The following is a 26,345-nucleotide window of genomic DNA, read 5'->3' as shown; positions in this document are numbered from 1 at the left end:
ATATTCTCCCACTAACACATAGGGATTGCATTTGTTTACATGTTTATTTCCACCATAAGACTGCAAGCAACTCAAGAGCAAAGACCTTTTTTTCTTTATTCAATCAGTGAAAATTTACTGAGCATGTACTATGCAGGCATTTTAGAAAATGAGCATACAAAGATGAGTAAGACAATACTTCTGTTCTCAAGGAACTTACTGTTTAGGGGAGAAACCCAGCAATTAGAGATAGACTAACAGAGATGGCATGCACTAAGTAAGAGGAGGGGTATAGATCCAAAAGTGGGAGGTCAGGAAAACTTCCGAGAAATTATGTTTGAACTGTGTTTGAGGGGGAGAAAACATTTCATTAATTTTATTTGAAGATCACAAAAAGAACTTTAGACCTGAAGTTCTCTAGCTACAACTGCTGGCCACAGAGCCATGGCAAGGCATCATAAACTGGAAGGTTCAAACCAAATGGATCATTTCTGAGTCTGGATTTTGGGTGATGCCAACACATCTTAATGAGTTTTTTTTTCTAGCTGGAAGTCATTGTTTACAAAGCACTCATTTGAATATACTAATCACCACTGATTGTGAAGGCAGGGTTTATCTGAATGTCCTTAAATTGTTGCCCAAAAGAGCCTGAAGACCATGCTTCAACATTTTAACCAATAGTCATATTCTATCCAGCTGTATTCATATTTTCAGGACAATGGTGGAATACAAAGTGGTGTCAGTGAGGATATGCCAGTATGGGGTTGGAGCCAAGGCATTAGTATTTTAGTTGTGAGCATTAGTATTTTAGTTTTGAGTTGTGGTAAAAATATATAGGTATATTTTTTATTTTTATTTTTTTAAAGTAAGCTCTAGGCCCAACATAGGACTTGAACTCATGACCCTGAGGTCAAGAGTCACATGCTTTACTGACTGAGCCAGCCAGGTGACCCTAAATCGACTTTCACAGATTAAAGGGAGTCTATTGAAATTCCTCCCTTCTTCTGAAGCCTACATCAACCATTCCAGGGAAATGCCTCTCCCATCAGGACCCTTCATCCAGGATCTAGATGTCAGGAAACAATCATAGACTATGGTTTCTATGTCTCCAGGGAGTAACTTGCATCTCCCACTGAAACCTAATCCATAGGAAATTTGCAGCAAAATTGGAAACTCTGTAGGCATTTCCTTAGAATAACCTTCAGTGAACTGCATCACCTCTCTAAGTTAGATTTTCTTTAACAGTCAAAATAAAAGGGCTGATTAAATGGTCCCTTTGGCTTTGACTTTCTATAATATTAGCATACTATTACAGTTGTTGATTTCATCCTTGCTCATATTTGGGAAGAACCTATTTAAATCAAGATCTGATATTAACTTACTGGTTTCAAGTAAATCCTTTCTAGATTTTTTTTTCTAAAAAATATTTCAATGCATATGAAATAACTTGCACCTATAATGGCCACCACAGCATTTCAGAGCTTCTTCAGAACACTGACTACAAAACATCCTACATTTCAATTGATTTAATTAGATACCAAACCTGAATATCACAAATTATATGTATTAAAATTTTAAATACATGTATCTTTAATATTTTGCACCTAAAACAGTGGTGCTGGAAGGTACATTGAGGAGATTTAGTCCAATGCACTCACATTAGAATAAAGAAACAGGTCCTGAGAGAACCTATTTCAAGTGACTTGCCTATGGTCACATAGCTAAACAGAAAGTAAGGAAGGACCAAAAGCTGTTTAAAAGCCAGATCTCTCTACTTCCTGTCCAATGTCCCCATTCCATGTTTGCAAATGTACTGTTGCCCAGTCTCATATAACTTGATAATCTGGGTAACTTTCAAATCAATTATTCAGTACAAAAACGTAACTTACCTAGTCACAATGTTCATAGGGACAAAACTAGATCAACCATTTATGACAGCCATTCATCTACTAATCTTGGCTGTTTTGAATCTAATAGATGACAACATTAATGAAAGATAACATGAAATCCCAGAAGAATGTATCTCAGTTTAGAAATACCTAAGCGGGGGGCACCTGGGTGGCTCAGTCGGTTAAGCATCCCACTTTGGCTCAGGTCATGATCTTGCGGTTTGTGAGTTCGAGCCCCACGTCGGGCTTTGTGCTGACAGCTCAGAGCCTGGAGCCTACTTCAGATTCTGTATCTCTTTCTCTCTCTGCCCCTCCCCCGCCTTGTGCTCTGTCTCTCTCTGCCTCTCAAAAATAAATAAATGTAAAAAAAAATAAAAAATGGAAATACCTAAGGAAATTGGCTTATCAAATTCACTGTCATTAGGACAATAAGAAATTCAATTATAATTTCAAAATGAAATAATCTAATATTACAATTCTAATTTAGTGTTTTAAATTCACCCCTCTTTACAGGTTAATCAAAAAACTCAGAGTAGATTGTAAAAGTTTATTGATATGGTCAAAAAGCAAATAGCCAGACATTTGGTTATCTGTGCTACTACAATGTCATTTTGAATAGTATTTTTAAAATGCATAACAAATAATATTTAAAACATTACTAGAAAAGTAAATTAAGAGTCTACTTTAAGGCACTTCAGATGAAAGCAAATTTCAAAGTTTACATAAAATTAACTCTATTCTAAGTTTAGTAAATCTGCTTTCTACAGATTTTAGCTAGAATGTAACTTTTCTCCCTGCACAAGAAAAATGTGCTATAAGGGAGACAAAACAAATTGAAAAAAGTGTCATTCTTTCAATGCTCATGGCACATTATCTGGAGCTATACAGATTACATGGAAGTAGTATTACCCTGGTCAGTCTGCACAAATCAGGGCATCTTTATACAAGTCTCATAAGAATCACAGCATAAATTTATTTGGCCTGAGACAATTACAAGAATAACAGATAAGGAATCAAAAATCACACAATTTACAGGGAAGTAATTACCAAAAAGTGAATTCACTAAAGGGGAAATGGTCAACTGTATGTCCCCACCCACCAAATCTTCAAACAAAAACCCTCATAAAATGTTTCTTCTTAGGCAATTATATCCATCTCTTCTGCAAATCTCTTTATATAAGACTTTTAGACCACATGGGAGTTATTAGATAGTAAATAGTAGGCAAAGTATTATTTTAATGTAATACTTCTAAGATTGCTTTAAAATTTTTTCACAATCGTAATTATCATATTTCCATAATAGTGGAATTTCAGGATATTCTTCATAGCTATAGGAAAGGTTATGGCTAGATCTAATGATAACTTTCATTCTTTCATTCTTCACATAAATTTCGTTAGCATTTATGGTTATTTCCACTGACAGAAAAAAAGACAAAACTCAAAAACTCTTCAAATATTTACTCTTTCTCTACTTGAGGTGTGGGAATGAAGGCTAAAATAATAGCAAAAACAGAACTGTCAAGAAACAATTTACTTTCCATTCACAGGCAACAACTCAATTATGTCAGGATGTGCTTCTTCCAGTCTAAGGGAGTCCTTCTCCTAAATACGAGGGTTAATGAAATATGTTGTAACTGTAATACAGAAATTGACTTAACCAGATGAACCTATTTTTTTCTCTAAGGTACAAATGAAATAGGCAACAATCTTTAATTTGCAGAAACATTTCAGACGATTTTTAAGTAACACTGATTTTAGCACTAAGCTACATTTTTATTAGAGTGGAACCTACCGTAAATAAAAGAAATTATGGAGACAGAATAAACCTGAAATCTTTCCAAATAAGAATAGTTAACAACACATTCATGCAGAAATCATATTCCTGTATTTAGACTTTTTAATATCTATAGCTACCACGAAGCATAACTAGCACTGTATTTCAGCAGAAAACATGAAGGAGGGGGAGGACTGGCTAGTCTTTTCTACAGGTTAGATATGTACTCTAATATTGTTCTATTTTCAGAAGATTGCATAGCACAGATTTCCCCACCCAAAAGGAAAGATGTGCAAAGTATACACATCCATGCAAAGATGTAAAAGCTAAAACTGGATTCCTGATACATTTATCTGTTAATAGGCATATGTAGGAACACCTGGTCAGTTCTTTTTTTCCCCTAATTTTGGGTAAGATAATATAAAATCAGATAGCCAAAAGCTTACTAAAGCAGTTTTGAACCTTGTTCTAATTAAAATGTAGTAGTTATAAAATTTTTATAATGTACTTAATTTTACTAAATTAAATGTTATATAAAGTTCATCAGGAAGGGAAGGTTAGGAGGAGAATTGTATCCAAAATACTTCATGGTTTTGACAAGAAATTGCTTGTTAAGGCACTACAAATCTTCTTTGGTTAAATGATTAACTATTTAAATCACTTGAAAAAAAGAGGTAATACAAAATACACAAATTTCATTCTTTACAACACACACCCATTTTTCATTTTCCAATTTCCATTACTCCAGTGTCTACATATCTCTGGGGTCCTTTTTAACTCATCAGAAAGCTGAAATAAAAACATTAAACAATATGTTAGTCTTTGAAAAAAAAAAGGCTTTACTTTTTTTTTTTTTTTCAGAAACAGAGTGTGTGCACATGCAAGCGGGGGAAGAACGGAGGAAGAGGGAGAGAGAGAATCCTAAGCAGGCTCCATGCCCAATGTGGAGCCTGATGTGGGGCTCAATCTCATGACAGTGAGATCATGACCTGAGCCAAAATCAAGAGTGGGATCTTAACTGACTGAGCCACCCAGGCACCCCACAATAGGCTTTAATTCTAACAAATACTGTATCTTGATTTTAACAGACAAAAGAGCATTTGGGTGTATGCATAATAAACTTTGAGTATTAATACCAAAAGTGAGAAACACCGAGATACTGAGATGGTCTTAGGCGAGAAGGAAATAGACATAAACTTAAGTTAAAATATGTCATGAAGAGAAATACTGATTAATAACTGAATCAACCATGGTGATGAAATAAAGCAATAGAAATCCCAGCGAGATTGCCCTTGTACTCCATTCAGTATTCTACAGAGGAGAAATTATTTTAAAATATATATACACAGAAGAATAAAAGTATAAAGGTAGAAGATTATAAATCAAAAATCAAAGTTCAGGTAGGTTTTGTTCTTAAAATTAAGTTTGCCAGCATAAATATCCATCAACTGATGAATGGATAAGAAGATGTGGTATATATATATATACAATGGAATATTTCTCAGCAGCCATAAAAAAGAACAAAATCTTGTCATCTGCAAAGACATGGATGGAGCTAGACAGTATTATACTAAGTGAAATAAGTCAGTCAGAGAAAGACAAATACCATATGATTTTACTCATATGTGGAATTTAAGAAATAAAACAAACAATGGGGTGCCTGGATGGCTCAGTCAGTTAAGTGTCTGACTTTTCATCTTGGCTCAGGTCATGGTCTCACAGTTGTTGAGACTGAGCCCCACATTGGGCTCCATGCTGACAGTATGAAGCCTGCTTGGGATTCTCTCTCTCCCTCTCTCTGTGTCCCTCCCCTGTGTGTGCTCTTTCTCTCTCTCTCAAAATAAATAAATAAATACTAAAATAGAAAGAAAACAAATGAGCAAAGGGGAGGGAGAAAGAGGGAATCAAACCAAGAAAGAGACTCTTAACTATAGAGAACTGATGGTTACCAGAATGGAGGTGGGGGGAGAATGGGTTATATAGGTGATGGGGATTAAGGCGTATATTTCTTGTAAGGAGCACCAAGTATTATATGGAAGTGCTGAATTACTAAATTGTACACCTGAAACTAATATTACACTGTATGTTAACTAACTGGAATTTTACTCACCATCAAAAAGAATTAAATCTTACTACTTGCAACCACATGGATGGAACTAGTGTATTTTGCTAAGCAAAATAAGTCAGTCACAGAAAGACAAATACCATATAATTTCACTAATATGTGGAATTTAAGAAACAGAACAGATGAACATAGGGAAAGGGGGAAAAAAGAGAGGGAAGCAAACCATGAGACTCCTAAGTCTAGAGAACAAACTGAGGGCTGATGGAAGGGGGGTAGTCAGGGGATGGGCTAAATGGGTGATGGGTATTGAAGAGGGCACTTGTGATGAGCACTGGGTGTTATACGTAAGTGATGAATCACTAAATTCTATTCCTGACACCAGTATTACACTATATGAGAACTAACTAAAATTTAAATAAAAATCTGAAAAAGAAATAAAAAAAGAAATAAAATTAAGTAAGTTTGCAAGAAAAAATTCAAAAAAAGATTGATATGTTGTTCATTGATCAAAAGAATCTAGGACTGTCACAATATAATCAATCAACCAAGCAGTTGTTCAAAATTACCTACTGTAAACACGTGTTAAAAGTAATGTGAAAAATGAATTTGTCTCTCAAAAACATCACTTGATATACTTTATTTTTAGTGTTCATAGTCCTTTATACAACAGGACAATGTTGTATTAAAAGAACAGGAATTATGGCAACTGATACTCAGATTATAAAACTAACTCACAACATTCCCCATTATGTAGGTACACATCTCATGGCTACTAACAGAATAAAATCGAGAATTTACAACCAGGACAGTAATTTCTTCCCTGAGCCTTAGAGATCTCTATGAACATTTCAAGCCAATTAGATCTTCTTAAACACTCTTTCTTTTTTTGTTGTTGTTTTATACTTTATTTATTTTGAGAGAGAGAGAGTGTGTGAGCAGGAGAAGGGCAGAGAGAGCCAGGCAGGCCCCATGCTGACAGTTCCCCAAACACTCTTTCTTATACTCTCCATAAACTGGATTCTAGGGTACCTTGATGGCTCAGTTGGTTAAGCGTCCGACTTTTTTTTTTTTTTAACGTTTATTTGTTTTTGAAGGAGAGAGAGACAGAGCATGAGCAGGGGAGGGGCAGAGAGAGAGGGAGACACAGAATGTGAAGCAGGCTCCAGTCTCTGAGCTGTCAGCACAGAGCCTGATGCAGGGCTTGAACTCACAAATCATGAGAGCTGAAGTCGGATACTTAGCCGACTGAGCCACCCAGGTGCCCCAAGCATCCGGCTCTTGATTTTGGCTCAGGTCATGATTTCACTGTTCATGGGGTTGAGCCCCCATGCTGTTAGCACAGAGCCTGTTTTGGATTCTCTCTCTCCTTCTCTTTCTGCCCCTTGTCCCTGCTCATGTGCTCTTTCTTTCTCAAAATAAATAAAAACCTTAAAAAATCAAAATAATAAAAAAATAAACTGGATTCTAATGAAATGTTCTGTTTATGCCATCTAAAGAACCTTGAAAAGTAGAGGTGAGAAGTTTTAAAATAACATTAAAAGATAATTTGCTCCAGGGTGCCTAGGTGGCTCAGTTGGTTGAGCGTCCGACTCTTGATTTTGGCTCAGATCATGATCTTGCATTTCGTGGCATCGAGCCCCATGCTGGGCTCTGTGCTGACAGCATGGAGCCTGATTCGGATTCTCTCTCTCCCTCTCTCTCTGCCCCTCCTCTGCTCCCTCTCTCTCTCAAAATAAAAAAAAAAAATAAATAATAAATAAAATAATAATTTGCTCCTCAAGAGTAAGTAGAGTATGTGGACAAGGCATAAAATAATCTAATCATTAAGTGTTTTTAGATTTTTAGATTAAATTAGGTGATGTCAGAACAACCCTCAAAGATATTCCTGAGAAGAGAAATCACATACTATTGTCCATTATATCATAATTTTCTTAAGTTAATTTTTATATGCAACATATCTAAGTTAATGCCTATCTCTGCTTTAGAAGCTAGACTAGTTTGGAGGTAAAGAAAAACAAATATTATAAAGCAACATTAACTCTAATCATTGTTAAGTATAGGTAATCACTATGTAAATATAAAATAATCATACCTATATGGATATCCATGATATTTAGATCTGAAAATAGACAGCATCCAACTGAAGAATAATACAACAAGTACAATACCAGCCACACACATTACTGGAGAAAAACAAAAGGAGAGTAAAATGAGCATGTTAAGCAAAATAAAAAACTGGGGCACAAATTTTAGTCTACAAGAGTGAAAAGGAAGGGATATAATTTAGTGGTAAATTGCGATTTTCCAAAAATTTTCATACCTATTCTTTATTTAAAATTTTTTCTAAAGTTTACTTATTTACTTTTGCGAGGGGAAAGGGGCAGAGAGAGAGGGAGAGAGAGAATCCCAAGCAGGCTCTGTGCTGTCAGTGCAGACCCCGATGTGGGGCTTGAACTCACGGTTTGTGAGATCATGACCTTAGTCGAAATCAAGAGTTGGACACCCAACCGAGTGAGCCACCCAGGCACCTCCATACCTATTCTTTATCTTCAGGATTCTGCCTTCCCACTTAATTTGAACCATTACAATATAATAGAGTAGTTCCACTTATACACTTGTGCAATTTAATTGTATATAATAATATATTCCTTTAAAATTATCACAGTCAAGAAATTAGTGTTAGAAAGTTCTACTGACAAGGAAATCACTCACTAAATTCCTTCTAAACCCTTAAAAGTGGCCTTATTGTATTGATAAATATTGATTTAAAGACATCTGATAACATCATTGTGACACCCTCACTTGAAAGTACTTTATTCATTTATAGGTAACTACACTGCCTAAATAAGGTACTCATTCAATATGGATGCCTCATTTGAATGAGGGGGAAAATACTGAATCCTAGCTCTAAATTCATAGCTCTCTACATTCATTTCATATGCTCTGATTTGGCATAGCAGTTAACGACCTTAACTCTGGATGCTAACCCTACAATGCTCAAGTATGATTCCCATAACTTGAGGCTCTTTGAGTCCTGCGAATAACACTGGCTAAAAAGCACAGAGGTGGGGATGTGGGAAAGCATGTGTGCTACAGCAGAAGTTCTAAGGAAACATACTTATTGGCCAACACAAAAAACAGCTTTTAGTTATCTTATACTTAGGGAACAGGTTTTTTTTCCTTTTTTAAGTTATCACATAATATGATTAGGGACTAAAATGTAAATATTAAAGGGGCACCTGGGTGGCTCAGTCAGTTAAGCATCCGACTTCAGCTCAGGTCATGATCTTGCAGTCTGTGAGTTCAAGCCCCGCGTCAGGCTCTGTGCTGACAGCTCAGAGCCTGGGGCCTGCTTCGGATTCTGTGTCTCCCTCTCTCTCTGCCCCTCCCTCACTTGCACTCTCTGTCTCTCAAAAATAAATAAACATTAAAAAAAATTTTTTAATGTAAATGTTAAATATATTTTTTCTGAGTATTAACACATGATCATTGTAGAAGTCTTTTTTATCCAATTAAACACACATATACATGTATATCTAGATCAATCTATATATAAAATCAGTCTGTGTATGTTTGTATTCTACTTTTTTCATGTAACATATCTAAAAGTGTCTAAGATAGTTTCTGGTATAAAACAAATGTTAAATAAGTGTTTATGGTTATCATTTGTATTATTTTATTAGGTTAGAACCTTAGAAGTAGATCAAATTGTGATTATTTTAATATACATCACCAAAATACTTTATAATTTAAATTCATGCCACCAGTGTAGTACCCAGAGGGCCTATTCCCAATAATGGATATTGAGAAAGGCAAGTTTTTAAGTCAGGCAATTAAAGGATGTATACTGACTAGATAAAAAATTGATACATTTGTTCTGCTTTTGCAATATGTGAAGATTCAATTCAATTCAGAAAAATAAGAATCTTCTAAATCTGAAATCCAATGTCATCATCTTTTTTCTAGAATAAAAAGTAGACTTTATTTAGTGAGTTTAATTTGATAACATTTAACTTTGTAGTCATAAAAGTAAAACTCTGATTTAAAGTTATTTTATGTAAGTAAAATAAAACTACATTGCTAGCATTTCTTTGCAACAAGTACCCATGTGTGAATATTTTAATATATAAAAAGTTCACCCAAACCAATATAAAAAGTTCTAAGACTCTAATAAATAGCAAAAGTCAAAAAGGCTTTTACATAAGGGAAAACACAAACAGCTAATAAACATTTAGAAAAATATTCAACTTTACTAATAACCAAAGAAGTACAAAATAATATAAAGTTTCCCCCTCATCTGATTAGCAAACACACACACACACACACACACACACACACACACACACACAACCACACACACAGATTTTTAATGAGCTTAGCTTAGCTAATGTTGACAAAGTTACTGTGAAACAAGTATTATTATTATTTTTTTTTTTGGAAACAAGCATTTTTAAATGCCACTAGTAGGAATCTAAACTATCAGAACATCTGGGGAAAGAGTTTGGCATCATCAGTTTAAAACATCGAGAGAATTAAAAAATACACAGGACCATACAGTCATTCAACTTGTAGGAATCTACCTTCTTTTTTAATGTTTATTTATTGTTGAGACAGAGAGAGACAGAGCGTGAGTAGGGGTGGGGCAGAGAGAGAGGGAGACAGAATCCAAAGCAGGCTCCAGGCTCTGAGCTGTCTGCACAGAGCCCGATGCGGGGCTAGAACTCATGAACTGTGAGATCGTAACCTGAGTCAAAGTCGAACGCTTAACCGACTGAGCCACCCAGGCGCCCCTGTAGGAATCTACCTTAAGAAATTAATATGAGGGGCGCCTGGGTGGCTCAGTCGGTTGGGCATCTGACTTCGGCCCAGGTCATGATATCGCGGTTCGTGGATTCGAGCCCCCGCATCGGGCTCTGTGCTGACAGCTCAGAGCCTGGAGCCTGCTTTGGATTCTGTGTCTCCCTCTCTCTCTGCCCCTACTCACACTCTGTCTCTGTCTCTCAAAAATAAATATTGAAAAAAAATTTTTTTAAAAAGAAATTAATATGAAATGAGAATAAAGCTTAATATACTATGATAGTCATTAAGGAAATATTATTATAATGGAAGTTAGAAGAAAAACTAAATGTTTAACAAAATCAGAATGGTTAAGTAAACTACCACATAGAGTACAAATTTAAAATTATGTATAGGAAAATATCTATTAGTGAATTGTTTAAGTCCAGTTAAAAAGGGAGGTACAAGATTTAAAATTTTATACACAGAGTTTTAAATATGTTTTTACAAATGAAAGAAACTATATTAAAACATTAAAATATTTAGCTTCTCAATTATGGAATAATGGGTATTTTTCCCCCCAAATGTTTCACACTCTGATTTCCCTTCACATTTTCGACATTAAGTGTATGTTACTTTTAAAATAATTAAGAAGTAAAACAACACACCTATATCTAAGAGAGGAAGTGATTAAGAGGACATTCTTTTTTCTATATTAAAAGCAGAATTGTTATGTAACATTATATGCCAACTATATTTTAATAATACAAAATAAAAATTAAATAAAAAGTAAAGGTATAATTGTTACATTTTGGCATATGATATAACTTACTCTTTCGCTTTCCAATATCCATGTCAGAGGTAGCAGCTTCACATAAGAGCACCATCCCTAAGGTAACCCCACCATCTTAGAAAAATTGTTTAAGGAGAAATTCATACAGACACAAAGACATACTACTTTAATATTCTTATTATTTCATGAAGAAAATTACAGTGAACATACAAACCTTCAAATTTCAATTACCAAAAACTAAAATACGTAATCTTGTATCTATACAGAATGGCAATTATTTACTATGAAGATATAATAAAAATATTAAGGTTGGAAAATTACTTCATTTGTACAAATAAAAACTAATATTTTCAACAAATATCCCACAATAACTCACAAATGAAATATGAGTTTTCCTGACATGGTACTTTGATATAACCTTTCTGGACATTCTGGCAACTATTGCTCCATCCTTGTAGAAGTTTTATTTATTTATTTTAATGTTTATTTATTTTGAAAGAGAGACAAAGAACTTGAGGAAAGGAGGGACAGAGAGAGAGAATCCCACGCAGGCTCCATGCTGCCAGTGCAGAGCCCGATGCAGGGCTTGATCTCATGAACCAAGAGATCATGACCTGAGCCAAAATCAAGAGTTGACATTCAACCACCTGAGCCACCCAGGCACCCACAACCTTGTATACATTTTAAAACATAAATATCCTTTATGATTATTCAACCACCCTCCCAAATTGAAAACACTTGAAATGTACACCATTTGGAGAGAATAGCAACTAATTTTTATTTAAAAAATAACTTTTCAAAAATTCTCCAGAATTTCAACAATTAACTGTTAAAGCACAAATTACTACTAAACTCAGCTTGACATATTCTAATAAAAAAAAAAGAAAATCCTGTATATCATCACCTCAATTTTATTCAGCTTAATAAAGAAGCTACATAAATACAAAATATACCTACTCATGAAAATAGGTTACACATGGGATGGTTAACTGCTAAAATAAGCAAAATTGAATTTTAAAGCAAATATAATGTGTTCTTTTTTTTTTAATTTTTTTTTCAACGTTTATTTATTTTTGGGACAGAGAGAGACAGAGCATGAACGGGCGAGGGGCAGAGAGAGAGGGAGACACAGAATCGGAAACAGGCTCCAGGCTCTGAGCCATCAGCCCAGAGCCCGACGCGGGGCTCGAACTCACGGACCGCGAGATTGTGACCTGGCTGAAGTCGGACGCTTAACCGACTGCACCACCCAGGCGCCCCAAATATAATGTGTTCTAATAGAAAAGAGAAATTTACCCTGCAGTTTGGTAAATACAAACAGCAGTTAAAAATGCCCAAAACACCAAGGTCATGATCTCACAGTTCATGGGTTTGAGTCCTGTGTCAGGCTCTGTGCTGACAGCTCAGAGGCTGACACCTGCTTCGGATTCTGTATCTCCCTCTCTCTGTCCCTTCCCCACTCGGCACTCTGTCTGTGTCTCTCAAAAATAAATTAAACATCAAAAAACTTCTTAAAGCCCATATCAGGGATGCCTGTGTGGCTCTGTCAGTTAAGCAGTCCACTCTTTTTTTTTTTCAACGTTTATTTATTTTTGGGACAGAGAGAGACAGAGCATGAACGGGGGAGGGGCAGAGAGAGAGGGAGACACAGAATCGGAAGCAGGCTCCAGGCTCCGAGCCATCAGCCCAGAGCCTGACGCGGGGCTCGAACTCACGGACCGTGAGATCGTGACCTGGCTGAAGTCGGACGCTCAACTGACTGCGCCACCCAGGCGCCCCTAAAGCAGTCCACTCTTGATTTCATCTCAGGTCATGATCTCACAGCTTTGTGAGTTTGAACCCCATGTCGGGCTCTGCGCTGATTGCTCAAAGCCGGCTTGGGATTCTTTTTCTCTCTGCCCTTCCCCCTCTAGTGCTCTCTCTCTCTCTCTCTCTCTCCCCTCAAAACAAATAAACTTAAAAAAAAGTGCCCAAATTAATTACACATACACACATACACATTGTAGGCTACCACATGTGGGTATGATTAAGAAGAAAGGGAAAAATAGGTGTTCAGGTAAAGCCTGAATTTATCATTGGCTCTCTAGTTTGTCTATTCATCCCTTCACTGTGGTCTTGCACTCTCTCTCAATAGCCTTTTTTTAGGCATTATGCCCATTCATCATGCTTTTAGTTGCTTAGACAAGTAGTATTCTGCAATGATTATTTTTTCTAAGGTTCTTTATACCCAGATACATGAAAAGACTGATCATTTCTGTAGGCTTTGGTTAGAAGGCACTCTTGATTAATGGCTGAGACTTTTGCTTTCGGAATGGTTTGTTTTGTATCATGGTCTATATGTATTTTCTTTAAATAAGCTTTCCATCTTGCAATATACCGCCAAGGTCTTTGTGTGCTGTTCTCAGTTATCAAGAGTTGTGATGTACTTCCATATGTATTGTTTCATTTCATTTATTGATTCATATCATTTATTGACAAACTTTTACTGACACTGCATATTATATGGCAGGTGCTTCTAGATGTTGGGAGTTAAAAGTTGGACAAAATTAGGGCGCCTGGGTGGCTCAGTCGAGTGTCCGACTTCAGCTCAGGTCATGATCTCACAGCTCGTGGGTTGGAGCCCCATATTGGGCTCTGTGCTGACAGCTCAGAGCCTGGAGCCTGCTTTGGATTCTGTGTCTCCCTCTCTCTCTGCCCCTCCCTTGTTCACGCTCTGTATCTCTCTCTCCCCTCAAAAATAAATGAAGATTAAAGAAAATATTTTTTAAAAGTTGAACAAAATAGGGGCGCCTGGGTGGCGCAGTCGGTTAAGGGTCCGACTTCAGCCAGGTCACGATCTCGCGGTCCGCGTCAGGCTCTGGGCTGATGGCTCAGAGCCTGGAGCCTGTTTCCGATTCTGTGTCTCCCTCTCTCTCTGCCCCTCCCCCGTTCATGCTCTGTCTCTCTCTGTCGCAAAAATAAATAAATGTTGAAAAAAAAAAAAGTTGAACAAAATATAGACCATTTTTTGGACAAGTTTACTTTCTAGTGGGATATATAAGTGATGAAACAAATAATAAATAATTACCTAATCATGATTAAATGTTACTATGGGAGAACTAAATAGAAATTAGAGAAAGTAGTATTTTATAACACATAAGAACTGGGCTATAAAATGAGCTAGCAGTGGGGCGCCTGGGTGGCTCAATTGGTTAAGCGTCCAACTTCGGCTCAAGTCATGATCTTGTGGTTCATGAGTTTGAGCTCCGCATTGGGCTCTGTAGCTCAGAGCCTGGAGCCTGCTTCTGATTCTGTCTCCCTCTCTCTCTGCCCTCCCCCACTCACGCTCTGTCTCTCTCTTAAAAATAAACATTAAAATTTTTTTAAAGAACTAGTAGAACTAAAGTATATTATATATGATGAAGGCAAAGACATTTGCATAAAATGAGGCATAATTATAAAATTGTGGAAAAATGTTTAAATTATGTACTTTGAATTATTATTATCTGAGGTAATTTAAGCAATGACATACAATTTCTTTGCCTACTGAATTAGCAGTTTAAAAAAGTGAGAAAACAGGGGGACCTGGGTGGCTCAGTCAGTTAAGACCTCAGACTTGGGCTCAGGTGACGGACGATCTCACAGTTCATGAGTGCACTTGTGCATGCACTCTCACACTGTCTCTCTCAGAAATAATAAATGAATAAACTTTAAAGAAAAAATGTGAGAATACATAATAATACTTAGAACTTGTCAGGGCTATCAGTGCACATATTCTGGCAGCAATCCTCCTTCCCTTTTTTTCAGTAAAATTATTTTGGAAAATAATTTAGACAAAACATCAAGAACAATAGAAAGATTTGTACACTTTGCTTCAAATCTTCTGAGAATTTGAAGATACGTCAAATTATCTTATATTTATTTTTTAATGTTTATTTTTGAGAGAGAGTATGCATGAGTGGGGTAGGGGCAGAGAGAGAGGGAGACACAGAATACAAAGTAGGCTCCAGGTTCTGAGCTGTCAGCATAGAGCCAGACGCGGGGCTCCAACCCACAAACCATGAGATCATGACCCAAGTCGAAGTTGGACACTTAACCAACTGAGCCACCCAGACGTCCCTGCCAAATTATGTTTATATCCAAGTAAACACTCGTTGCAATGTTCAACAATAGGAGAATAACTGAATTATAATATACATATTATATAAATATTAAGAATGATCACTATTTCTCTTTGCCTGTATTTTCTTATTTCTCTGTAATTCTCATGCAACGTTTATAACTATAAAGGCCAACAATGATACAGAAAATGCTTGTGATATATTAAACCAAACTGCATACAAAGTATGTCTATAACTACAAAAAAAGGAGCACCCCCTCAAAAAAATACAAATAAGCAAAGAATGCAAGAGGATATGCGAAAATAAACCTAGATTTTAATATTAGGGTTTAAGATCATGGATGAAATTTTTCTTATCTGCTGTTTTATTTTTTACATTCAAATATATTTAATGTATAATTCCATTTGTGTAAAGTTAAAAAATAAGCAAAACTGATCCACATTGTTAGCTGTCAGGATAGTAGTTACCTTTGGGTGGGGAGGTAGCAATCTGGAGGAGGTGATGAGATGGAGGAGGCTTTGGGTTGTGAGTAAAATTTTATTTCATCAACTGGGTGGTGGTTACACCCAGTTTTGTTCATTTTGTGAAAATTTATCAAACTGTACACTGCACTTATAAATTGTGAACATTTCTGCATGAATATAATAATTCAAATTAAAAAGTTTAAAATGTTATTTTAAAAGTTGCTTTTAGTAGATCACTCAATTCATACAGATTGCTTTATTAATCATGTAGTAAATTATACAATACTAAAATAATGATAAATATGTGGATATTTTCCAAACTCATAATTACTAGTTAGTAGTAGTCTCATTCTATTAGTTCTTATCACATGGTAACTTTTGAGTTTTTAGGCTTTGTGTCCATTAAAAAAATAAGGGATTTTCAGTCTCCCATAAAATTCCCTACTGCTAACAAAGTTAAATAACTTCATTCATGGTCTCACCATCACACCTTATTACACAGTATTTAAAGTACTGTCTTGTAATCTGTACACATCTGTTTGTCCCAATACTGTAAGTTCCTTAGATAAATCATGCATTCATAACATTTAGCAAAGTAATTGCTCAGAAAACATCACTCACACCTTCCTAACCACTACCAAAAAAGCTAAAACAAAGGAAAAATAAATATCTCACTGAAAAAAATTTCCCATTTTGCATTCTATTAACCAAATTTACAAAAAATGCTGTATTTCCAAATAGAAACTATTGTGACTTCATCAAAATAAAAAGCTTCTGCACAGTGAAGCAAATAATCAACAAAACTAAAAGGCAACCGACAGAACGGAAGAAGATATTTGCAAATGACATATCTGATAAAGAGTTAGTATCCAAAATATATGAAGAACTTACAAAACTCAACACCCAAAAAACAAATAATTCAGTTAAAAACTGGGCAGAAGACATGAATAGACACTTCTCCAAAGAAGATATACAGATGGCTAACAGACACATGAAAAGATACTCAATTTCACTGATCATCAGGGAAATACAAATCAAAACCACAATGAGATACCACCTCACACCAGTTAGAATGTCTAAAATTAACAACACAGGAAACAACAGGTGTTGGCAAGGATGTGGAGAAAGGGGAACCGTCTTACACTCTTGGTAGGAATGCAAATTGGTGAAACCACTGTGGAAAACAGTATGGAGGTTCTTCAAAAAGTTAAAAATAGAACTACCCTATGATCCAGCAATTGCACTAGTAGGAATTTACCAAAAGGATACAAAATTACAAATTTAAAGGGATACATGCCCTCCAATGTTTATAGCAGCATTATCAACAATAGCCAAATTGTGGAAAGAGCCCAAATGTCCATCAACTAATGAATGGATAAAAAAGATGTGAGAGATATAGATGAGATAGAGATAGAGATATATAGATATAGAGAGGGAATAGAATATTACTCAGCCATAAAAAAGGAATGATATCTTGCCATTTGCAATGATGTGGATGGAGGTGGAAGAAGGTATTATGCTAAGCAAATTACATCACTCAGAGAAAGACAAATACCATGTGATTTCACTCATATGTGTAATTTAAGAAACAAAACAAATGAACATAAGAGGGGGGGAAATGAGAGGCAAACAAAGAAACAGGCTCTTAACTATAGAGAGCAAACTGATGGTTACCAGAGGGAGGTGGGTGGGGGAATGGGTTAAACAGGTGATGGGGATTAAGAAGGAGGGCACTTGTGATAAACACCCAGTGTTGTATGTAATAGTTGAGTTACTAAATTCTACACCTGAAACTAAATTTACACTATATGTTAACTAATTAGAATTTAAATAAAAACTTGGAAAGGAAAAAAATTCTATCTTTCAACAGGCTTGCAATCTGTTCCAAATGTATGTGAAGCTTTAAGTAATGTTTAACCTTTAGGCAGAAGAAAAAGGTAAGACTATTCCTATTTCTTAAACTTCTTATATAATTATACTTAAAAACTAAGGACAAGCTTAGGAGAGAATTTTGACAGTCTACAATGTTAAAGAGACCATGATTAAGGTCCAGGTTCTACCAGAAAGAGTGACATGGTTCATAGACCAGGCTCTCAAGTTGAAAGCCATGGATGGAGAGGATGGAGAAAATGGGAGAAAAACACTGAAGAGACAGTAACTAAAACATTTTTCAAAATGAATGAAGGGGGGGGGCGCCTGAGTGGCTCAGTCCGTTAAGCGGCCGACTTCGGTTCAGGTCATGATCTCGTGGTCTGTGAGTTCGAGCCCCGCATCGGGCTCTGTGCTGACAGCTCAGAGCCTGGAGCCTGTTTCAGATTCTGTGTCTCCCTCTCTCTGACCCTCCCCCATTCATGCTCTGTCTCTCTCTGTCTCAAAAATAAATAAACATTAAAAAAAATTTTTTTAAAAATGAATGAAGGGTACTGACCCACAGATTGAGGAAGTTCTGCAACCCAGAAAACAGGAGGAATACAAATAAAAACATTAGGAAAAAAGTCTTAAAATCCATCAGAGAAAGACACACTGCCTTCAAAGAACAATAATAAGAATTAAATCTAACTTTTTCACAGAAACTACATAAGTAAAATACAATGGAATAACATTTCCAAAGTGCTTAAAGAAATCTAGAAATCTATACCTGTAAAATACCCTTCAACAATGAAGAAGAAATAAATTTTTTTGGAAAAAAAGTTAGGACAAAGCTAGAACACCAACAAACCACAAATCACTTAATATTGTATAATTTTATCTGCCATTTTGCTACACTATTCAGTTTCAAAATATCATTGAGACATTTTGAGACACTGAAAAATTTCCAAGGTATAGTAATTTGTTAATACACCAAACCATAAACAAGCATTTTCAAATTAAATTTTCAAATAATTTGAAATAGGACAGAGAAAGACGAACTTGTATCGTCTCTTATATGTGGAATCTAAAAATAAATTGTATATACACACATGCCTGCAAGCATTCATGGATACAGAGAACAGACTGGTGGTTACTAGAGAAGGGAAGTAAGGGGTGGGAGAAATGGGTGAACTTTTTTAGTTTAAATAAACTGAATAAAAAATGTTAAAAGGATAAAAAAATAAATTGAATAAAAAATAAATTTTAGGGTTTGAAAGAAACATGGTTTGGATCATATTTTTCTTGCGATCTTCTTTCTTATCATAAGGAATAGGTGTTTATTATTAATTTTTTTAGCTCACCATTCCATGGCTGAACAGATGAACTTTCCTGGCTCTGAACTGGATTTTAAGCAGATTTGTTTTCCATATTATACATGAACACTGTTTTGAGAAAATATCATTTTCCCAAATGTCCTTCAATTAAAACCGAAACCTTAAATGTTTTCCAGAATGTTTCTCTTCAAGTATCTCTATTAAATAAATCACTGATATAGTACAATAAAATGGGGAACGATTTACAAAGATTGACTAAAGGGGGTATTTCCAAGGGTTTTGATTTTTTCTTTACACTTCTTTTTATTTTCTAAATTTCCTTTAAGTAACTTGTATTGCTTTTATAATCAGAAAAAAATTTTTAAGGGATTAAATTACTCATATTGATTGTAATCACCTTCAAATTTCTTAGCCAGTTCTTAGTATAATCCATTGTCAACAGAGTAAGTGTTGAACTAGATGACCTCTAAATTCTTTAGATTATGAGATGAGATCTTACCATCAAGCCACTGGGCAGTTTTCTCTAACAGCCTGGGCTACAAGTGACTCTAATGTCAATGTCAGGACCCCTTGGCCAAGAAGCACAATTCTAGGAACATTACATTTGTTTACCTTGTTGATTTGTTCTGCAGAGTCACTGCTTGTATATTCGTGGGGTGGGGGTAAACTGTGTTCAGTAATACTATGAAATTTAGACACTGACCTGTCTGTTACTGTTGAGACTGAAATTTTCAGATGTGAGAAAGTAAAAATCTCCCCTGCCATTCAAAAGAATGGGACAACATACAAAAAGCAGCTACAAAGTTCACAGGAAATAATATTTCTACCTAGGATGTGCTGCAGCTATAAAATGTCAAAATAACCTCTGTCTTTGAGTAACTACTGTTTTTTACTAAATGATGAACACTGTTCTCTAAAATCATACACTGATTCAAATTATATCACTAAGGTAACAATCCATTCTTGCCTGGAGGATCTAAGTCACTAAATGTACAATTTCTTCTTTTATTTCAGAGGGAGAGAGCACACGCAAGTAGGGGATGAGGGGCAGAGAGAGAGTCTTAAGCAGGCTCCATGTCAGCACGGAGCCAGACATGGGGCTTAATCCCATGACCCTGGGATCATGACCTGAGCTGAATTAAAGAGTCAGATGCTTAACCAACTGAGCCACCCAGGTGCCCTAATGTACAATTTCTAAGTAGCCTCAATTTACAACTAAATAAAGCTTCAAATAAAGAGTTTGTGAAGACAAACTCCCACATTTATCTGAACTCTGTATAGTTTCTAGGAAACAGAATCCTGTGTCCACTTCACAGTCCAAACTTGATACTGATCCCTTTACATTTAGCCTGGCTTTCCTTTAAGTTTATCAAAAACATTGCTTCCTTTACATTTCACCTAAGCTTCACCCTTCCTTCAAATTTTATAATAACTCTATCTTTCCTTAGGTAAGATGTCACATGATTCTTCTGATGTGCAGTCTCCCTTGAATCAGTGATCAATAAACCTGGCTCTATCAGACTGCAGGTTTGTCTCTGATTGTGCTAAGATAGATGGCACAGAAATATGGTTCCAAAGATATTAAAACTTGCATTAATAAGAGAGCAGCCTCAGGGTGCCTGGGTGGCTCAGTCATTTAAGCATCTGGCTCTTGATGTAGGCTCGGGTCATGGTCTCACGGTTCCTGAGTTCGAGCCCCATGACAGGCTCTTCACTGACAGAGCCTGCTTGGGATTCTTCCTCTCTCCCTCCCTCTCTGTTCCTCTCCCAATTGTGCTGTTTCTCTCTCAAAATAAATAAATAAACAAAAAAATAAGAGAGCAGCCTCAACCAAACACTGTAGACAAAATACTAGAATGTGAGCAAACAGACAAATTAAAATGTAGCACCAAGGACTTATTATAAAGAGGATACTAAACAGAAGAACAATGTGTGTTTCAGCTACAAACTGGGCTTGGCTGCTTCCATGGATATAATTCTGGGGGGAAAAAAGACAAAATTAAATCTTTAAACATACATTAACTTTTGGTATTCTAATCCTAAAATGGGCTATTTTCAATTCCTATGAAATTATTAATTTACCTGATGTATACCAGCACTGGATCTGTGGTATTCATCAATAAGTAATTTGGACAAAATAAATATTATTTCTGTGTTTTTATTCATTTGCCTTTTCATTGTACTTATACTATGTTTTCAACAACAGAACATATGAGAAAACTAGTATTTCAGTGTACAAGACCATGAGGTATAATAATGTAAACTTCATGAAGACAAAGATTGTTTTTCTTGTTTATCACTATAATACTTAGCACAGTGCCTAGAAACGGTACATGCTCAAGTACTAGATCAATTATTCTATTTAGTTCAAGTCTGACTTTCATAGCCTAGTCAAAAGGACTCACCAAATGGGATAAGGAACTTTCCACTTTTTTTGTTTTTTAGGAATTTTCTACTTTTAAGAGAACTTTTCAGTAATTGAAGCTCAGTATCAGAGAAATTAAAAGGTAAAAACTAAACCTAGGTCCTTCACATCCTGGCAATGATGTCACAAAATAATTATTAAAGTTAACTTTGGTATACAATGGAAAGAAATTCCAGACTTCCCTTACCACATGTCCTGTGTGGGGATTCTTATGAGCATACGGTGGTCCTCTTATATGGTTCCACATTTGACCTGATGTCATAGCAAGCACAAAACACTAAAAAACAAAAAATAATGAAATACTTATACAATATGGTGCAGCTGCTCCCACACTGATTAACAGGAGTATGAAAAGTGTGTCTGCTTAAGTAATATGTGAACAAATTTTTTTCAGATAAATGATTTTTGATTAAGTCTTATATTTCACAAGAACCAATAATAGTTATTCTGAAAGGAAAACCCTATTTTAAAATTATAAGTAAGCTGACACAAGTTTCACAATTGAAAACTGAAAAGTCTTTTAGAATATTTTCAAAGGGGGGCACCTGGGTGGCTCAGTCTGGTTGAGTGTCTGGCTCTTTGTTTCCGCTCAGGTCATGATCTCATGGTTCAGTTTGGGAGTTCAAGCCCCGTGTCAGGCTCTGCGCTGGCAACCCAGAGTCTGCTTGGGATTCTTTCTCTCTCTCCTTCTCTCTTTCTCTCCCTCTCTCTCTGCCCCTCACCTGCTGGTGCTCTCTCAAATAAAAATTAAAAAATTTTTTGAGAGAGAGAGAGAGAGAGAGAGAGAGCGAGAGCGGAAGAGGGACAGATAGAGAGGGAGACACAGAATCCAAAGCAGGCTCCAGGCTCTGTGCTAATAGCACAGAGCCCAACACGGGGCTCGAACTCATGAACCACGAGATCACGACCCGAGCTGAAGTCGGACACCTAATCGACTGAGCCACTCAGGTGCCCCAACATTAAAAAATTTTTTAATACAAAAGAAAATTAGAAAAAAAGAGCATTTCCAAAAGAAATGCATATTTTCATAGGGGTGAATAAAAACTGAGTATGAGTTTCTCCAAACCCTGGCCATCCTAATGAGATAATGGAGGAAAGAAACTGATTTTAAGGCATGAAATAAAAACATATAAAATCTCTTCTCACAGGTAAGAAATAAACTTAATGCTACCTAACTATACTATATTGTATGCAAACAATTTTTGTTCTAACTTTACTTACCAAGGCTGCAAAAGCCCATCCAGTCTTATTGAAGAGAAATTCCATATTGCTTCTTCGAAGATATACGAGTCCACCAATAACAGCCAAAAGCAATCCCAACATAAGAGGACCAGCATAATTTGGAGGTCTAATTACCCTAATCTAATGGAAAGGAAAGAAAAATGTTTTAAAGTATGAAATTTATTTGTTAATTATATAGGTCAAACTGATTTGAAATGAAAGCAATAAAAATTAGTGTGGTTATCGTTGTGATGAGCACTGGGTGTTGTATGAAAGTGGTGAATCATATTTCACATGTGAAACTAACATTATACTGTATGTTAACTAACTGGATGTTAAAAAAAAATTTTAATGTTTATTTATTTTTGAGAGAAAGACAAAGCACAAGCGGGGGAAGGGCAGAGAGAGAGGGAGACACAGAATCGGAAGCAGGCTCCAGGCTCTGAGCTGTCAGCACAGAGCCCGATGCAGGGCTCAAACTCACATACTTACTGTGAGATCATGACCTAAGCTGAAGTTGGATGCTTAACCGACTGAGCCACCCAGGTGCCCCAATAAAAATGTTTTAAAAATTATTTCAAATTCTTTCAGGAAAAATTACACTTCTTTTCTTTTCATCCTAATCAAAATAGTCTATAGTATATCCTAAAATGGGATGGGATAAGTACAACATTCTGCTTACAACTAACATCTTTTAGATTAAGATGTATTTGCCAAGTTGGGATGCCTGGGTGGCTCAGTTGGTTGAGCGTCCAACTTCGGCTCAGGTCATGATCTCACAGTTCGTGAGTTTGAGCCCCGCATTGGGCTCTGTGCTGACAGCTCGAAGCCTGGAGCCTGCTTCCAATTCTGTGTCTCCCTCTCTCTCTGCTCCTCCCCTGCTCACATGCTGTCTCTCTCTCAAAAATTAATAAAGATTAAGATGTATTTGCCAAGTATCACTAGATAGTCCATGGACTTAATGAGGTCAAAGGAGTGGTCTCCATACTGAATTCAAGAAGGTGATAGAGGATGTTTTATAATTTCACTCTTTCATCAGGATGATTCTGTTAAATGCTACTTTTGAAGGGGCTACTGAACTATTACCACTTCAGTGATATGGGGAGGAGACCAATTAGGACCTCCCGTAAGACTTGAAGTGGATAATGGCAAAGTAACTTTCTACAAAGTAGGGAAACTTACATTGACATCAGTTCTGTCAGCAATCCACCGGGCAATCTGTTCAGCTGAAAAACCACGCACCTGCAACTCATATGTATCACCTCGTTTGGGTTTCCCTTTTGCAGGAAAGTTGATGAAAGTTGGAGCTGAATTCATGTTTAGCTGAATAAAAAGAAGTCCATGAAAATATAAGTTATCAAGAAAATAATCTTAACAGCAAATATTTTCTTGAAATTTAGGCATCTTAAGGAAAGTGGTAAGCGGTGGAGTCAGGATTCAAATCCAAGGCGGCCTGTGACCTTAATTAATTAGTACACTTTACTGACCAAATATTAATTCCTAGCTAAGTAGTCTATACTTTCTACTTTAGAATGGAAAATCTCATATATCACAAACATTTTCATCTGTTCAGAAATTATGCAAAAATAATACATTTGTGAGAACTAAAATTGCCTTATGTAGCTGGACTAAGCTCCAAATAGAGTACATTCCCAATCTGGAGAAAACAAGACAGTGCTCTAAAACTGCAATGAAATACATACATACATATATACACACATATATACATACATAACACTGCAGTGAAAACCATCAAAATGGTAGTCATATGCAAAAACAGTTAATTCTAAAAGGTTCATAAATGTTTACTGATAAGCATCACATTTTTTTATTCTCTATAACGAGATGATGGTATGCTTAAAGAAGACAACACTGGAATTGCTAAGGTAAAGAAACCATGACTGACTCATCTGCATTGTATCTTTCCTGATATGATATAACTGTATTTGTGGAAAATACAAAGTCTGAGTAAGTCCAGGGAAAAGATGCTGACCAACTGATGCAAACATTCAGGTCCCTCAACAGGTAATCCAATAATGGAGATTAGCTTGTATAAGACAACTATAATTTAAAGACATCAGCCAATAAAATAATCCAACTCCCTTGCTTTGATTCTATACTTACAATAGAACCCTCTAATAGTAATTTTTTAGACTTTCCCATAAGGAAGAAAAGTATAGTGATTAGTCGATATGATTATTTGGTCTCCTTGGCAATATAATATGGCAAATTAATGAATCAATAGATTAGTCCCTTATTTACCAACATCCATGTGAGTGTGCACAGTCTCCAGAACTAGGTAAATTCTGGCTACATTGTTAAAATTCAATTTCTCAATTTGAAAAGCTAAGAACCTTGGGGCGCCTGGGCGGCTCAGTTGGTTAAGTGTCCGACTTCAGCTCATGTCATGAACTTACAGTGGGTGAGCTTGAGCCCTACATCAGGCTCTGTGCTGACAGCTCGGAGCCTGGAGCCTGCTTCAGATTCTGTGTCTCCCTCTCTCTCTGCCCCTCCCCTACTCATGCTCTGTCTCTGTCTCTCTCAAAAATAAACAAACTTAAAAAAAATTGAAAAGCTAAGAACTAGACCCTGGACAGTTTTCACTCCATCAAACTGTTGCCCAAATTTTAGGCCAAAGTCTTTTTCTTTTTAATTTTTATGTATGTATGTATGTAATCTCTACACCCAACACAGAGCTCAAACTCATGACCCTGAGATCAAGAGTTGCATACTCTTCCAACTGAGCCAGCCAGGCACCCCTAGGCCAAAATATTCAATAGTTAACTATATTACTTTTGGATTCATAAAAAAATGCCTAAAAATACAGGTAATATATGAATCTATTTCCTCTATAAAATTAAAAAAAAAGTTTACAGGGTTATAAGGACCAACAATTCTAGCAGCCACTATTATTATTTCTAAACCTTTTTGAATTTATTCATATATGTGTATGTATACCACAGAAAACACAAATATTGCTTTGTGTCCACTTTAACACAAATGGTATCATATTAACTATCATATTCTGCAATTTGCTTTCTATGCAGCCATGTTTGAGGGATCTATCCATGATAGTACATATATAGCAACCTCTTTCTTTTTTCTTTTTTTTTTCATTCTTTTATTTTAACCAAGTTTTATTAAGCACCTATTTTGTACCAGGTAACAAAATTAAGAAATGTACTTAAATTGGCAAGGGAGCAAACTTCAGCACAAGCCTGTATTTACTGGTGGATCAATGAAACCCAAACCCTTTCTGGCAAGAACCTGGCAAAAAAGCCCAGCCGTGACCTGGGCGTAGAGCCGTCGTCACCCAGTATATGCTTTGACTTGCAGGGTCCTCAAGTCAGGTGGCACGTTAAGGAGACTGAGATGCAGCTACCTCTCTTTCAGGGGCAAACAGAGAGACGTGACCTGCCTTTTGCCATGCAGCCAGCACCCAGCCACCCAGCCACCCAGCCACCCAGCCAACGCAAGGCTTGAACGGGGCTGGGAATTAAGTTTACAGCCATACCTGCATGTGCCTCTGTCCCATGCAAACTCAAACTCTCCCCAGAACCAAGATGAGTGCCTTCCAGGTAGCCCTTGTCCCGTGCCGCCCCGGGGGAGCAGTGCTGGCCTTTCTTTTTTTTTTTTAAGTTTATTTATTTTGATAGAGAGAAATTAAGAGCATG

At 36.2% G+C, this 26,345-nt stretch overlaps 1 protein-coding gene across 2 annotated transcripts in view; it reads right to left on the bottom strand.

Moving 5' to 3' along the window:
- Positions 1-2,401: 2,401 nt before the first annotated feature.
- MAGT1 (magnesium transporter 1) overlaps positions 2,402-26,345 on the bottom strand; it is a 60,317-nt gene continuing 36,373 nt past the window's right edge. Inside the window, exons 4-10 of one of the 2 annotated variants that reach the window (XM_040467914.1) lie at positions 23,854-23,994; positions 22,672-22,812; positions 21,638-21,727; positions 20,940-21,003; positions 11,316-11,390; positions 7,800-7,890; positions 2,402-4,431 (exon numbers count right to left, since the gene is read on the bottom strand). In XM_040467914.1, the coding sequence (XP_040323848.1) occupies positions 4,416-4,431; positions 7,800-7,890; positions 11,316-11,390; positions 20,940-21,003; positions 21,638-21,727; positions 22,672-22,812; positions 23,854-23,994 (618 nt within the window). In that variant the 3' untranslated portion in view covers positions 2,402-4,415. The remainder of the gene's footprint in view (positions 4,432-7,799; positions 7,891-11,315; positions 11,391-20,939; positions 21,004-21,637; positions 21,728-22,671; positions 22,813-23,853; positions 23,995-26,345) is intronic. The other variant, XM_040467915.1, reaches the window with a different exon arrangement.

Source organism: Herpailurus yagouaroundi, unplaced genomic scaffold (assembly GCF_014898765.1).
Source record: "Herpailurus yagouaroundi ecotype Mexico unplaced genomic scaffold, PumYag 67623, whole genome shotgun sequence".
In the NCBI taxonomy this organism is placed as follows: Eukaryota; Metazoa; Chordata; class Mammalia; order Carnivora; family Felidae; genus Herpailurus; species Herpailurus yagouaroundi.
Note: the sequence above shows the minus strand (reverse complement) of the source record. Positions and strands in the feature narration are given on the sequence as shown.